The 15,729-nt window shown below is 49.3% G+C and overlaps 7 protein-coding genes across 7 annotated transcripts; 4 read left to right on the top strand and 3 right to left on the bottom strand.

Annotated features, from left to right (window-relative positions):
- Positions 1 to 1,104: 1,104 nt before the first annotated feature.
- Positions 1,105 to 2,734, bottom strand: N7511_008819 (putative MFS transporter; the record flags this gene model as incomplete). Its single annotated transcript, XM_057131196.1, has 2 exons — positions 1,105 to 2,053; positions 2,103 to 2,734. The coding sequence occupies 2 exons, from the start codon at positions 2,732 to 2,734 to the stop codon at positions 1,105 to 1,107; spliced, it is 1,581 nt and encodes a 526-aa protein (XP_056979184.1).
- Positions 2,735 to 4,350: 1,616 nt separating this feature from the next.
- On the top strand, positions 4,351 to 5,537 carry N7511_008818 (formate/nitrite transporter family protein; the record flags this gene model as incomplete). Its single annotated transcript, XM_057131195.1, has 4 exons — positions 4,351 to 4,629; positions 4,686 to 4,806; positions 4,883 to 5,239; positions 5,374 to 5,537. The coding sequence occupies 4 exons, from the start codon at positions 4,351 to 4,353 to the stop codon at positions 5,535 to 5,537; spliced, it is 921 nt and encodes a 306-aa protein (XP_056979183.1).
- Positions 5,538 to 6,326: 789 nt separating this feature from the next.
- N7511_008817 (TauD/TfdA family dioxygenase) lies at positions 6,327 to 7,604 on the top strand (the record flags this gene model as incomplete). Its single annotated transcript, XM_057131194.1, has 2 exons — positions 6,327 to 6,626; positions 6,678 to 7,604. The coding sequence occupies 2 exons, from the start codon at positions 6,327 to 6,329 to the stop codon at positions 7,602 to 7,604; spliced, it is 1,227 nt and encodes a 408-aa protein (XP_056979182.1).
- Positions 7,605 to 7,816: 212 nt separating this feature from the next.
- N7511_008816 (fungal specific transcription factor domain-containing protein) lies at positions 7,817 to 10,006 on the bottom strand (the record flags this gene model as incomplete). Its single annotated transcript, XM_057131193.1, has 7 exons — positions 7,817 to 8,231; positions 8,290 to 8,399; positions 8,472 to 9,027; positions 9,090 to 9,538; positions 9,588 to 9,705; positions 9,784 to 9,936; positions 9,984 to 10,006. 7 exons carry the CDS (start codon positions 10,004 to 10,006, stop codon positions 7,817 to 7,819), a joined length of 1,824 nt encoding a protein of 607 aa, XP_056979181.1.
- A 1,062-nt stretch (positions 10,007 to 11,068) lies between these two features.
- N7511_008815 (uncharacterized protein) lies at positions 11,069 to 11,953 on the top strand (the record flags this gene model as incomplete). Its single annotated transcript, XM_057131192.1, has 3 exons — positions 11,069 to 11,416; positions 11,470 to 11,801; positions 11,851 to 11,953. The coding sequence occupies 3 exons, from the start codon at positions 11,069 to 11,071 to the stop codon at positions 11,951 to 11,953; spliced, it is 783 nt and encodes a 260-aa protein (XP_056979180.1).
- Positions 11,954 to 12,329: 376 nt separating this feature from the next.
- Positions 12,330 to 13,984, top strand: N7511_008814 (uncharacterized protein; the record flags this gene model as incomplete). The annotated part of the gene is made up of 6 exons (XM_057131191.1): positions 12,330 to 12,372; positions 12,422 to 13,200; positions 13,251 to 13,514; positions 13,574 to 13,738; positions 13,793 to 13,879; positions 13,928 to 13,984. The coding sequence occupies 6 exons, from the start codon at positions 12,330 to 12,332 to the stop codon at positions 13,982 to 13,984; spliced, it is 1,395 nt and encodes a 464-aa protein (XP_056979179.1).
- An 822-nt stretch (positions 13,985 to 14,806) lies between these two features.
- Positions 14,807 to 15,220, bottom strand: N7511_008813 (uncharacterized protein; the record flags this gene model as incomplete). Its single annotated transcript, XM_057131190.1, has 2 exons — positions 14,807 to 15,142; positions 15,209 to 15,220. The coding sequence occupies 2 exons, from the start codon at positions 15,218 to 15,220 to the stop codon at positions 14,807 to 14,809; spliced, it is 348 nt and encodes a 115-aa protein (XP_056979178.1).
- Between the last annotated feature and the right edge of the window lie 509 nt (positions 15,221 to 15,729).

Below are 15,729 nucleotides of genomic sequence, written 5' to 3'. Positions count from 1 at the left end.
GGCAGCGGTACATATCAAGGTTCCGAGGCTCGCTATGATTGTCAGATTGGGACAAATTCGGGCATTGATTCTCGCATCATCCTGTCCACTATCATTCAGCTGGTTCCGACTCCGACTCTATTCCCGGGTCTGTGGTATGAAACGAGACAAATCACGAATTGGACAAGGGTCCACCATGTTTCCGCCATGTGGATTGGCGTGCCCATTCCCTCGTGTTGTACACGAACTATTGCCATATCGTGGAGAATCTAGATCCTTGCGGCGAAACGGGCTTTCCAAGTGGTGGAGGTTGCCTGTCAGCCTTTGACTCGGTTTGAATCTCAAGGCCGACTCCGAGTCCGACTCGCTCGTGTCTTAGAGCGGCAGTATATCATGGCATTCGTGTGCAATGCGCCTAGCATCATCCCGCAGATTCGGAGATATCTCAGGCTGGATTGAGACGCATTGCATAATCCCTTGTTCCTGGGTGATCTCCAGCCTTGGGTTCGTATACTGACCAACACGTGTGACAGGGGCAACTTGAAAAGTTCCAGAGTTGTTGCCATTCATTAAGACGGCTGAGTCTTGATGACCTTTTGGATAAATGTCTCATAATTAGCACAAGACATGGGCGAGAATCGAGTCCATCTCAGTTTGATATCTTTTTGGTCGACACATGACCCACCATGCGGGTCGGTCTTGAAAAGGTAACAGACAATAGGCGCTAGCGGTTAACAACTATCTGCATATGCATATCATGGTCTTATGGCCTAAGGAAGCAGGAAACCAAGCCATGCATCCATGAACGTAGCGTTAGCCGAGATGTTGGAATGGCTTGGGTGGTGAGGTTGTGTCAACTGCTGGTCAAGTCGTGCATATCCCTGTTTGACTTGTGTTTGCTTTTTCCAACGCGTCTCTGTTGCATTGCATGACAAGCGTCAGAACATGGATGAAATGCTCCGATACTATATGTTCGTGTCTTTATCCTACTCGTGGATGCAATTGAGACCAAATATCAGCAACTGACCGGGGGAATTAGCAAGTGTTTAATTAGGCGTTAAAAAAATGATTTCATTCATCATTCGCCGCCATCTCTGGCTGAGCGCAAGCTATTCGTCAATCGTCTTAATAGATATATACAAATTCGTCATTCTGACGGTCAGTCAGATCCTGGAAGGCGTTGTCTCCAACCTGAACGGTCTCCTGTCCCGCATCTTCCTGGTTGCCTTCATCCATGCCATGATAGTGGTTTTGCATGGAATGGTCCACAATCTCAGCCCTCTTGCCATTTCGGACACGGCGGCTTGCTTGTTGTTTGTTAAGGAACCACAGGTTAGCCCACTGGATAAGGACCACGGCAGCAAGGGCAGTGAAAATTCCCAGGCATGCACGCAGACCGGGTGTATAAGCGGGCTTGTCCTTCTCGTTAAACAGCAAAGGACCAATGATGTTTCCAGCGGAACTGGCGGCATTGTACAGACTCATGATGACAGACTTCTTGGTTGTGCCTGCTGTGTTGCCGATAATCCATGTGACGATTAAGGGGTTGCCACCGAATAGGAATGAAAGCAGGTAGTAACCGGCCAACAACTCGCTCTGCACGGCTTTGGTTCTGGGGAGTGCAAACAAGATGGCGAGGCCGGCAATCACTGGAAGCATGAAGCCAGCGAGGATGGCACTCTTCACGCGGGCTGTCTGAGCGAGGTAACTTGCCAGCAGAATGATCAGAAATTGCAGGGCGCCGAAGGGCATTGTGAGAAGGGTCGTTCTGTATTTGTCGTAGCCTAGACCACTTAGAATGAGAGGTCCGAAAATGTTGGTCACGCTGGCACCAATGTTGAGGAGCAAGGCCATGGCAATCCATAGGTAGGTTTTAGGCTCGAGGCAGGCTTCGTAGACGTGAGCCATCTTGAACTCGGTGTTTCCTGCTCCCGTCTGGTTGGCCCTGAGACGTTCCACTCCCTGGGCTTTTTCCTTTTCGTTGAGGAATCGAGCAGTTGCGACATCGTTATCGAGGCGCCAGTAGACGACCGGGGCGGAAAGACATGTGATGAGGCCGACCACTAGGAAGATACTAATCATTGTTAGAAGTCTTCTTGTCAGATACCAGCAGAGATACTTACATCTGCCATGACTTCAACACATCCGACTTGATATGTGCCAGTCCGTACGACAAAGCAGCCGCAATAATCGTAGCCAGACCATTGGTACTGTACCAAGCAGCAATCCGAATCGGCTGCTCGGCACGACGATACCATTGACTGGTAATCACACCAAACAGAGGCAAGCATCCAGCCTCGAACAGACCAAGGAAAAAGCGAGCGGCCATAAGCTCATTGAAGTTGTGACACGCAGCCATACATGTTTGCGCAATACCCCATCCAAGACACAGGCATGGCATCAAAATCTTATGAGGGACTTTGACAATGAGATATGAAGAGAAGGGTTGCCAGGCCAGCTGTGCAATGGGACCAATGGATCCAACCAGAGAGTATTGGTTGCCGGTCAAGTTTGTATCCTTCTGTAAACCGAAAGTCGCACCATATCCCAGGACCGTCTTGTCGAGAATCTGTAAGAAGTAGACCCAGGCAAGAACAATGAGAATAGTTCGATCAGTCTTCCGACAAATGCGCTTGCTGTCTTCCTCCGTCATGTGGACACGCTCAATACCACTGCTGTCCACCGGGTTGTCGCCTTTCTGCGCCTCGGCGGTCTCGTGGTGCATGACATCTGGCTTGGACATGGCGTTATCCATTGTGAAGGGGGTGAGTGAATCTGTCTGTACCTCCCTAGGCCAGCCCCAAGGGATATATAGGGATATCCACCCCACGTCCATCGTAATGCATTCTTGTTTCCCCGGTGTTCCCCCACGTCTCCGCGTCCGCCACCAAAGTCAACTGAAGATCAGCCCACACCAGTTCAGGCCTTTAGCGAGTGAGCTTAGCCGTTTGGTTACTAGCTTCATGGCTCCGAGCCAATCGTTTACAATCTCCCGACCGAAAAAACGCGGGGACTCGGGCGTCTTTGCCATTCGGCCATTGCCGAGGCAAACCGAATCTCGGTGGGGGTTCAGCTTTTGCTTCTCTTGACTCGGGTTCAGAAACCGATCGTAGGCTGTCGGCTTTTGTTAGAGCCGTACTTGATCGTGGCGGCGCCCAACATGCCGACCTTGGGCCCGGAGCGTCTCACGCCAGATATATCTTCGTCACATGCCCTGTTTCATTTGCCGTCGGTGACCTGTCGATCTTCTCACCGTTGACGGTCTTTGAGATGGGCTGATAATATCCAGTCCCTAGTGACAGCGTCAAAGACCCGATCCAGTTGACCGAGCCCGATGTCTTCCAGCCTCAGGCACATTCCACCCCACGCCAAGATCTCCCGCTCCGAATAACCTCGCTTATACCAAAAAGGTCTGAAAAAACCAACAATTGACACCTACTACCCAGACAAACCATTGTAATCATCCAAATCGTCCATTGAACAAAATAATTTCAAAATTCGGGACCAAATCGAAGTCCAAACCCTACCAAAACCCATAAAGATCCAAGACAAGCCCCTAGCAACCGCCATCCCAGATTCCTTTTTTGAAGCGAGACATGATCCAAAGTCTCACCCGACCGATAACACCAACTATGTGGATCTCCCATATTCCTCTGGCTTTGGGCTTTGGGCAAGATTCCCCTTACAGCAAGAGATAATACGACGCGTGTGTTGCCATTCCGCATAAGCATAGAAACCGCCGTGATTCATCGAGCGATGAGCAGTATATGGTAGGTGTGCTCGACAATTCACACTACCGTGTGATTGCTACTCATCTATGTATCTTCCTAAGGTTTATCTTCTGATTCCCAACCCCATGATTGGATGATGCGTCCGTCGACCTTTGGTGGCCGGCTGGCTCGACATGTTCGCCTGTGGTTGGAAACACTACCATTGTATTGGAGTCATATTTACGTAGTCTAGATATACACTAACTTATTTGGTTTGTTAGATAGATATCTTGGTATTCAAGTCCCGCGGAGATGTTCGAACGCGACATCGACCCTTATCTTGCCAAGACCCTGCCTATGATATCCGTGAGCACTGTGACTCGACAGAACAAAATGAAGAAAGGAGATGATCGCCCATGCGACATGCTATCCACAACTTTATTGGCTTGTCTTTACATGGTTGGTCGATAGTTCAATAATGCGGAGATACTCTAGTTCCTAACACCGGCAATGGTCAAGCTGGGCGAGATAAGGCTTGAGCTCGAGCAGATGAAAATGATATAACATCGGAGCCTTGGAAAAGTGTCTGTCGCTCATTTAGTAACGAGTAAAGGGATTTTCTGTTTCTCTTCGGGTGCTAAAGTATATATTTTTGTTCACGATGACATTCGACGCTTTATCCCCTCGGGAGGTGACCGAGATGGTCTCCAATGCCGGAGTCCTCAAGGGCAATATGCGTTTGGACAAGGTGTTCATGAGCGCTGTCTCGGCAGGCGCTTTGCTTGCCTTTGCATGTGGAACTGCACTCAGCACCAATGCGACTCCCTGGTTCCAAACCAATGCCCCGGGCTTGATGCGAACTATCAGCGCATTGGTCTTCCCCTATGGCTTGTGCATGATCTTGTTGACAGGAGCAGATCTCTGCACCGGGTCTTTCATGGTATAGCCAATCAAGACATAAAATTCTAGAATTGAGGCTAACGTGTATACCTCCAGTTCACAACAACAGCTGCTCTCCACAGACGCCTCCCCTGGACAAAGATGTTGATCCATTGGGTAGTCACTTTCCTTGGAAACCTAGCTGGCTCGCTATTCGTCGTGTCAATCATCTTCGGCTGTAAGTACCCGGCCAGTCCAGCAGTCGTGGTCGCGTTTCAGATCGAAGTGGCTAACCATCGAATCTGACAACCCAGATGGCAACGTCTTCTCAGCAGATCCCTTCAAATCAGCTGTAATCTCATTCGCGACCAAAAAGCAAGTCACCCCGGAGTTTCACATGATCTTCTTGCGTGGCATCGGTTGCAACTGGCTCGTGTGCCTCGCCTGTTTCTTTGGCCTGCAAGGACGAGACCTGGCTTCGAAAGTCATTGGCATCTGGTGGCCTACTTTTGCATTTGTTTCTCTCGGGTTCGACCACGTTGTGGCCAATATGACCTTTATTCCCATGGCGATTTGGCTCGGGGCACCGGATATCAGTGTCGGTCTGTATATCTGGAAAGGGATAATTCCAACCCTTCTCGGAAACGTGGTTGGTGGCGGTGTGTTTTGTGGTAAGTCGTTCTCATCTTGTGGAATCTGTCAAACTCCAACCTGTTCAGCCTTCGGGTACAGCTTCTAGCGCCGTTCTGCGCATGGAGTTTGGTGTGAATTTTTCTGTTTGGCCTCGAACTGACTGGGATTTTAGGAACTTACTACTGGTACATGTACTTGCTGGACTTAAATTCTTTGCCTTTGTATGGTAAGAAGCGCTTTGATAGCCCACTGCAGTCGGAGCAGGCGACTCTGAAGGAGACTGATGTGGAGGCATCGGCTGGCGTGGTAGATCAGAACATACACACGCGCGCGTAGAAATCCTCTTGCCGAAAAGGGCTCTGACAGGGTAATTTGAGCCGCAATCTACCTTCATATTACGATTATTTGATATTAATACGATCGCTCGACTGTTCAGAGGTCTTGCAATTGTTCGTCTCGTGTGAGCGTAGCGACCATGGCCGATTTAAATATATAACCACAAAAGAATAGTGCGATGGGCAAGATATATATTGCAAAGCGCAACCTTGATATCAGGCGAGTCACAACATTGAATAGGGGATTGAAGGCTGGAGTGTGATGTTGATGGCCTTTGATCCAAGTCCGCCTCGAAAAGCCCTAACACCCTTCCAACCCCTGATCACACAATTGCAGTGGACTCTTCTTCGAGATGTGAGTCGCTCGTGCTTGCGAGTATATGCCAAACTCTTGCGCCATAGCCTCTCTGCTATGCGTTGGGGTAGCAGCCGACGAGCCGTGGCGAAGATCCGGCATTCTGTGTCTAATGAAACCACGAACACTTAAGTATATTATACAAACTGAGAGAACGCAACATATACTATACAAGATTGTAATAAATGGCCCTCACACCCGCCATCATAGAGATGCAGCAGCGTGTGTGAGTGTTCCGACCCCAACAGCGACCGGGCACGGCCGATCGGTACGACGAGCCGAGCAGTTACAACGACATCATGAGAAATGCGGAGTTGCTGTATATAAGAACATCAGTCTTCCTTCCGAGAAAAAAGTTAAACTATCAATCAACGCACGCGGACACATACTCGAAAGAAACTCTATTTGCGACCAACTGAGATCAAGTATATCATCATGGCCCCCGGTCTCGTGGATTCAAGTGCTTTCCCGCAGCCTACATCCAAGCCTGTCAAGCTGGATGTGTTCCCCGATGGATTCAAAACATCTGGACAACACCCTCCTATCTATTCACAAGTTCGCCCTTATGCCGACTTCCCCAAAGTCCACACAGGACCCACAGTATGGAAGGCTGAAGACTATCGCAACAACCCCGAGTTGTGGACGCATACTTTCACAGCCGAAGAGATCGAAGAGATCAGCAATGCTACCGAGAATTTTATCAAGAGTGGAACTCCCCTGACTGGTATCTCAAAGGTATGCTTCATTACCAACAGCACACACAAAGCCAATACTAACGTGCGGTAGACAAACTTCTATCTTCCAAAGCTAGCCAACCGCATGGAAGAGCTTCGAATGGACCTAATTGACGGCAAAGGATTCTTCCTGTTCCGAGGCCTCCCAGCTCAAGAATGGGATCTCCAAAAATGCGCAACAGCATACATGGGCCTGGGCACATACCTAGGCTACTTCGTCAGTCAAAACGGCCGAGGCCATGTCCTCGGCCACGTCAAAGATCTCGGAGAAGATCCCACCAAGACCGACCGAGTCCGCATCTACCGAACCAACGCGAGACAATACTTCCACACAGACGGCGCCGACTTCGTCGGTCTCCTCTGCGTAGCCAAATCAATGAGCGGCGGTGAATCCGACATCGCATCCACGCACAACGTCTTCAATACGTTGCAAGAACGCTACCCAGAAGTAGCACAGACCATGTGTGAACCCAACTGGTACTTCGACCGCAAAGGCGAAGTCTCCGAAGGCGAAGAGCAATGGATCAGAGGAAGCATCTTCTACCTCGAAAACGACCGCGCCGGAACTCCCCGCATCTACGCCCGATTCGATCCTATGAACGTGACGTCTTTGGCGCGATTCAACTCTGGCCCTGACGCGCGCATTCCCCCGCTATCGGATAAGCAGAAGTACGCCCTGGAGGTGTTCGAGAAGGTCTGTAAGGAGCTTGCGCTTCACATGATTCTTGATCCTGGTGATATTCAGTTCTTGAGTAATGCGCAGGTCTTCCATGCCCGCACTGCGTACACGGATCACCCGCCTGGCGCTGTGGATGACCAGGGCCGGCCTGCTAGACGCCGGCATTTGATGAGACTTTGGTTGGCGGCGCCGGAGTCTGAGGGCGGTTGGAAATTGCCATATCATGATACGTTGGAGAAGAAGCGTGGTGGGATTCAGGTTAATGATACGCCTCCTGTTTGTCCTTTGGATGCCGAGTGAGGATTTCTTTGTATCTTAGTAGTTAATGTTGCTGTGATATCTCTTCTTTCCATAATGTTTGAACACAGAATGAACTTTATATTATTAGTTTGAACACTTACTCCTGACACTGGCTTTAAGAAGCGTAGGTAGAAAATAAACGGGACACTATTCATTTCTAAAAGCATACATGCGTATATCTCGCCAGTTATATACAGCCTCGTACTAATCCCCTACCCCTGTTGTGGAAATGGAAAAACAGGCAACCAAGGCTCAGTCTGTGCAACAGGATACCCACCAGCCCAAGGCAAAAGCCCTGCACCGTCAATCCCCGATCCCACAGCCGTATCAGCAGGCTGCCACGCCCAGCCCAAGTCAGACATGAAAAGAGTCTGCAATTCCTCGAGACTCGCTTGCCCAGCATCAAGTTCACCGTTCCCACCTAACATTCTCTCATCGTTGACTCGCGTTGAGGTCCGATCAACTTCCGCGTGCGGGTCTGACCGAACACTGTTTGGCGCGGATGATGTGCCTGCTTTTTCGGGGGCGTGGCGTTCTGGTATTGTTTTGCGTGCCATGCGGAAGATTGTCAAGGGGTTCAGGACGTAATCTGGGGCACTTTGGGCAGGCGTCCCTGTTATACTTTCACTGTTGGTATATGTTAGCTGTTGATATTACCTGAGAGAATGGGAGATCTTGTATGTACCTCATGTCTTCATCTTCATCCGGTTGGTATGGATCATCGGGGATTATGTTGTGTGTTACCACCTCGGACTCAATACCCGATCGGTCTAGCATTGTCTCTGCCGCACAGCCCTTGAAAAAAGAACCGTTAGCCAATTGAAACTCCGCCGTAACGACAAGAGAAAACAGTATATTTGAACCTACCAGGGTGTTGGCGATGGCATTCAGGGACCCCATAGATTTCAGAGCAGAGATATTACTCCTCAACAGCGGAATAGTGGCCAAAATGAGCACTTTTGTGCTCTCCTCCCTCGGATCAAGAATCTGAGTAAGATGATACACCATGATCCGACAACTATCATAAGTAATGGTTGGCAACCAAGAATCAGCCAACATCCTCGGACCATGGCGAGCCGTCTGGCCAATAATCGTAGCTAAAGCACGCGCGGCATCAAACAAAACCTGCTGCAGATGCTGGAGGAAATCATGCTGCTCAGGCGGGAAGTCGAAGGCTGCGCGCAGTTTGTACAGAGCCGGTGCTCCTAGTCGATATAAGTCACAGATTGTTTGATAGTGCGCACAATGCAGCACGCAGAGAGCGCCTAGTTGCGATGTGTCTTTTCGGATGTAGATTGCGTCTGGTGTGAATTGGAGACTGGCTGGTAGGGATTCGTACCATGCTCGACAGTCTGCGTCTAGGAGAGCAAATTCGGATTCTGGGGACCAAGGGACCATGGCGTCTCCTAGGTGTTTGATATACCTAATTTTGTGTGAGCAAAGGCGATGATATGATTGATAGAAGGATGGGTGGGATATACATACCGTAAAACTCTCTTACGGAGTGCAATATGCCGAATAAAGTAAGCCATGATACCCATGTTAGGGGAGGGAGAGTTGATGTCTGGATCCACAGGAGGATGTTTGAGTCTGTTCCCTGGATTCAATGTTTCAGTAAGACAAGGCACTTGTTGAGTGAAGTTACGCTCGTTGCATGGAAGCTGAATCTTGATATCCCTTTCATCCATCAGTGTGAGTTGGTCAACTCCACTGCCTACCAGCGCATCCATGATATAGCAGCTCCACATCAGCCGTCGGCGGGACTCTCTCGCCGTCACTGGCAGATTAGACTCGGTTTCGTGACAGAGTACATCGGTGTTATATTCGAGATTAATCTGCAATGCCTGCGTCATCCTGGTGGTGATTCCGCTTAACATGAATGCGTTCGAGAAGTTTCCTAAGCGAACAGCATAGTCATGGAGAAGGACGGCTGCCTACAATGACGTTAGGCGAACTCATGGACTTGCGAATATTGACACATACCATGAGATTCTCGATAGTGACAGAATCGAGGGCCTCCAGGATGATACGTTGAGCGATCTTCGCCCATTCGGCCCCTGCATGAAGAATGAACTTTGATGCGAGAGGGGCTACAGTCTCACTATATGTGAGAGCGTAAAATCTTATGCTCTGTTAATTCATGGATATTAATTGCAAGATATAGGGGAAAGAATCATACTGGGCTCCCAATGCACAGACAATATGCAGCAACGCATGAGTGTGACGGTTCTTCGCGAGTTCCCCATCTAGTCGTTGCAGGAACGATGGCTTGTGCGTAAAAGCAAAAGCGCGGAGAGGGTGGATATTATTAAAGTATTCCTCGACCAGCACCCTTGTCCGTGAAACATTGGGTAAGTGACGAGAAGACAACCTGCTTACTCAATTAGGTCCAAGGCAGACATCTGGCCTCTAAGAGTGGGTATCTCACCAGTCCAGGGGAGATGACGAACTCTCCGGGGGTGTTGACTCAACCGTTGGAAAATGCTGCGAAATTGGCGGAGTCTCCAATAGTTTCCGTATGTCCTGCCTGGCGGGAGTATAAATAGTTGATGGATCTACAGGCGGATCTGAGGACGGCGACCCCTGATCCCGTGTTGATAACCCGTCCACTCTCCGCACCCAAGTAGGCTGTGACGCTTCAGCAAAGACACAATGTAAGTTCTTCTCCTGGCATCGTTGACAAGTCGGTCTCTCTCCCGAGCATTTTGTTTTTGATGCACGACAGGCGGCGCATGAACGATACGTTCGCTTTCTTTTGGAACGCTCTAATTGATCAGTCACACTCTCGGATGCATGCGAGCGTGGGGGCGTTGAATAGCCGGAGCAGTCCAGTCGCAGCCTCGCACAGTTGCCACATTCCCCTGGCCTTTCATCGCATTTGACCTGCCATCAATACTGATCAGAATCACCACCTCACGGCCTAGAACTAATCTCTTACTTTGCGGGCGCGACACGTGCGACACCCTCCAAGATGTTAGCTACCGTCGACCACATTCGCAGAGATCACATACCAAACCGCGACCGGGAGGTCCTGTTCAAACCCATGATAGATTGCAGTCAACATGGTGGAAGCATAAGAAATTTCGGGCTGTCGGCACGGGCTTGCGAGATCAGCACGTTGGATGACGAGATCGAAGTGTGGGGTAAGCAATTCCTCGAACATCTGCTAACCCTAACTACGGTATACGTTTTACCTTCACCTTCACCTTCACCTTCACCTTTATCTTCGCCTGCACCTTCCACTGTTACATCTCCAACTCGGGGTTTGCGTGTTTTGTGACATCATGCATGGGCGAATGATCCCTGTTCATATCGGCTTTTGCGGTCGCAACATGGGGGCCAGCATTCGGACTCGGTCTTTGGGGGAAAGCGATGTTGCCTATATAAGAGACACATACATGAATTGTAACAGAACAATGAACAGGACACTGTTTGATTCCAGTCAAGTAACATAGTTCTTCAATATGACCGAGCAGCCTCAGTTGACCCTCTACCGGGGGTTCCCGGGGTTCGACGAATATACCTGGTCGCCTTTTGTCACGAAAATGGAACTTTGTCTACGTGTCTCTGGGCTTGAATATACCAAGGAAGCTGGATCGGTTCGTGATGCTCCGCGCGGCAAGATCCCATACCTGAAATTTGCACAACCCGATGGATCGGATCCTGAAATACTCTCCGACTCGAGTATGATGATTCGACAGTTGATTGGGAAAGGACTGATTGACGATTGGAATGCATCTCTAAATCCCTCGCAAAGAACACACGATCTAGGCCTACGTGCCGTACTGGAAGAAAAGTTATACTTCCTGACCGTAAGTTGTGGACGGGTGATCGGATCGACTCATCATGCTCACGATCGGGACAGGCACATGAGAAATGGTTTGAGAACTACTATACCATGCGAGACCACGTATTAGGATCTATACCTTACCCTATGCGTGTTGGAGTAGGATTGGTGGTGTACAGGAACATGACTCAAACACTCCATGGTCAGGGAACACTTCGCTTTACAAATGATGAGATTGCCACGATGCGGAAGGATATCTGGGAAGAGATAAATGCCTTGCTGGTCGCGTCGAAGTCTGCATCAATGAACACTGAGGACTCCGAGCCTTTTTGGTTGCTTGGCGGAAATGCACCGACTGAATCAGATGCGGCTTGCTTCGGCTTCGTCACTGCGGCTTTGACCTCCACTGCGTAAGTTGATGACTACTTGCCTTGAATCGACATGAGCTCATTATTCTAGATGCCCTAAGGCGCAAAAGGTCGTCAAAAGTCTGCCCGTTGTGGTCGAGTATGCGCGTCGGATTCATGATCGATTCTTCCCTGAATATGCACTCTGGAATTGAGCTCAAGAGGTCTCTATGGGCTGTTGTTTTTATTGTGATACCAAATTGCAAGACGGAGTTCCACAGTGTCTCCTGGTGTTACCACAGCAGCGAATTGTGATATGGGGGATATTCTGATCTGATCAGTAGCGCGTGCATATTGCTTCTTTCATAAATTATCATAGACCATCATCTTGTTTTCCACGTGCAAGCGAATTGAGCGAGGGTTCAATGTCCTGTCCATGTCCAGTTGAAGCAAAAAGAAAACAAGCAGATCAGTATATTGCCCGACATATTCAGACCGACATATCTACCGCCTCGGCCCCCACGCAAAACATCGACAGCTCCACCGCATGGTCTGGATTGCAGATCTCAAATTCCATTGCTTCATGTCGAGATGGGCTCTAAAACACTTGAAAATGAGGGCCAAGGAGGTGGATGTATGTATCATGTGCTGTCCAATTACTGAACCATACTAACTCCCAGTAGATGCTCCTCCCAGCTCTACCAAACCCAATGCCACTGGTGGAGAACCACGTGGAACCCATCTTGCCCGCGATGGCGATGGTACCCTCGGTGATGATGATGGTGGCGACGACGGCGACAGCGACCATGACGCCCGCACTGCTTCCTTGTCGTTGAAATCCGACCCTGCAGCTCCGGCTAAATCTCAAAAGAAGAAACGAAAGAAGTCCAAGAAGAAGTCTTCTTCCAAACAGTCCTCACCGCCACGAGTCCCGCTCACCAAACTGTTCCCTGGCGGTAACTACCCGACCGGCGAACTGCTGAAATATGCGCCCATCGAGAACACGGCTCGCACCACGGGTGAGGAGCTCCGGCATGAGTCTCGCAACCGCCTTGAGGACGAGAACTTCCTGCAAAACTACCGTAGGGCAGCGGAGATCCACCGTCAGGTTAGACAATGGACGCAGCAGAATGCTGCCCCGGGCCAGACACTCACGGAGATTGCCGTAGGCATCGAAGACGGCGTGAGAGCGCTGCTCGACAACGATGGTCTTGGTACCGGTGATTGTCTCGTATCCGGAATGGGTTTCCCAACTGGTATCGCCCTGAACAACTGCGTTGCGCATTACACGCCCAACCCCGGTCAGAAAGAAGTGATTTTGAAATCGAGTGACGTAATGACAATCGATTTTGGAGTTCACATCAATGGCTGGATTGTTGACAGCGCTTTCACTATGTCATTTGAACCAACCTACGACAACCTGCTTGCTGCCGTAAAGGATGCAACAAACACTGGTATTCAGGTAAGTTCAGTTCTTCCCTTGTAGCCCAACGTTATCACTGACAATTTCAGAATGCTGGTATTGATGTCCGCATCAGCGATGTTAGCGCTGCCATCCAGGAAGCCATGGAAAGCTATGAGGTGGAGATCAATGGCAAATTCCTCCCAGTCAAGGCAGTGCGAGGCCTGAGTGGACACAACATCGAGCAATATCGCATTCATGGTGGTAAATCCATTCCTTTTGTCAAGAACAATGACAACACCAAAATGGAAGAGGGAGAGGTCTTTGCTATCGAAACATTCGGCACGACTGGCCGAGGCCACATGTTTGATGGTGTATGTTCCCTTTCCTTCCTTTTATTATTCTATGTATTCGCATGCTTACAAACATTCAGATCGGTATCTACGGGTATGGAAAGGACCCGTCCGCGCCCAAGAAGATCAAGACCCATCTCGCCAGCGCCAACTCTCTGTATCAGAAGATTGATGAGAACTTTGGTACAATTGTCTTCGCTCGCCGTTATCTTGAACGGCTAGGTGTCGAGCGATACCTGGCTGGCGTGAGTTCACATGCTTATACTCTGAATTAAAGCAGTCCACTGATTTCCAAGCAGATGAACACCCTGGTAAATCATGGGGTTGTCGAAGCCTACAAGCCGCTTATGGACATTGAAGGGTCCTATTCCGCGCAATTTGAGCATGTAAGAGGCAAACAACAAGACGTTCATCCAGATTACTAACCACCTTAGACTATACTGCTGCGCGAATCTAACAAAGAAGTCCTCAGCCGCGGCGATGACTACTGAGCCCTCTAAGGTGCCCACCGGAGCATAACGCTCCAGCCACTCATTGACATTTCCCCTTCATGTTTAGTACGCCATTCAACACGCGTCAACGCATTCCTTTTCTTTACATCCATTCAACATGATGCAAATAAATCAAGATTCGTTTCTTCGCCTCAGTGCAAACTTGAATTTAACTTGTACTCAGCAGGTATCGCAGTAGGCTAGGATTGGAAGACTCAGTAGAACCTTTATCGACAGAAGCAGCGTCCGTGGCAATACCATGGTCCACCTCTAGGAATGCCCAGCACACAATCACTCCTGACGTCTACAAAGCTCGGAAAATTACAACATGGCCACGCTATAAATATGATGCCCAGAAGATCAGGGACTGTTAAGAAACAGCTCGCACCAATAAGAACCGATCAGCGCCATTCCAGGCTGGCTTGCATGGCCAGAAGTCGTAACATTCCGGCGGGCTTGCTGCAGGTCAACCGCCACATTCTTGGATGTGCGGGGGTTCACCTAATTTCGTCATAGTTCGACCACCTACGGGTTGTTTTGACCAATAATTCGACTGTATCGTTCGAGTTGTGCATTATGATCTTGTCTACTTTGGTATCAGGGTCTCGCCGCTTTTTACGTGCTTGTAGAATTGATCATGCTGTTAGGCCTATCAAATCGTAGTTCATGTCGGTTGTGCCTTGGATCTACATTGGACATAGGGGCTGAGAAATAATGGCCAACTGATGCAATTGAACCCCATTTTTAACAGGCTGTATTGTCTAGGCCACTGCCTTGCTCCAATCTGCTCGTGGCTGTAGCCTAATTTCCTAATTTTCAACCTTAAACACACTCAGCCTTGATACTGACAAGAGTAACATCAGCCTCAAAGCATTGCTTCACGCTATCCACACTGAACGTCTCAAAGAGGGTCGATTCGTCGCAACTAGCGGCAGTGTATGTGCTCAACACGGCGGAGGTGCCATCAGCGCAGGAGCCAGACTCGACGTAGGCAGTGAAAGATTTGATGGGGAAGTTCTCGACGTTGATGCAGGATCCGGCATAGGCATTCGTAGCGTCGATGCTTGGGACGGCGCAGTCGGCATAGTAATAGCCTGCGTATCCAATTGTGGGGTTTGCGACTGCTGCCACTGTCAGGGCGGAGAGGAGGGTGATTGTCTGTCTATGTTAGGTCGAACTAGATTTTGTCTAGTCAAATGAATTGACTCATGGCTCTCTGCATACCTTGGTCATCATCTTGAAGAAAGTCGGATTGATGTTCTATATCCCATTCACAAACAAGAGGACATGGGGCTATTTATATGTCTATCGCAGTTTCCCCTACTCTTGTCATAGATTTAATTGAAAATCGCTGGCCCACGAGGCTTGACCTTCTTAGGAAAGCGTTAACTTCCAGCTGAAGCAAAACGGCTCTAGATCCTGGAAAGCTGACGATTATCGTACTTTCAACACTCCCAGGTTTCGGCTTCAAGACCTTTGAGTATGTTTGCTCTGCAGATCTGCACAGTTAGTACCTTGCTTTGGTTAACTAGCAATTGGTTACTTGTCAGCTTATGGGCTTTGTGGAGACGAACCGTTACTTTGTACCTAATGGTCCTAAAGCACTCATGGCGCCATACCTTCGATCACTTGTTGCGATCTTCTTGGGTAATTATACTAATCATTGGGCTTCAGTGTGCCTTGTAATTTACCCAGACAATGTGATTAACTTGGACGGTACTCTCAATACACGAGCATGATCCTGA

Source organism: Penicillium nucicola, assembly GCF_028828085.1.
Source record: "Penicillium nucicola strain IBT 29836 chromosome Unknown utg000010l, whole genome shotgun sequence".
Taxonomy (NCBI): Eukaryota; Fungi; Ascomycota; class Eurotiomycetes; order Eurotiales; family Aspergillaceae; genus Penicillium; species Penicillium nucicola.
This window is presented reverse-complemented; position numbering and strand designations above follow the sequence as displayed.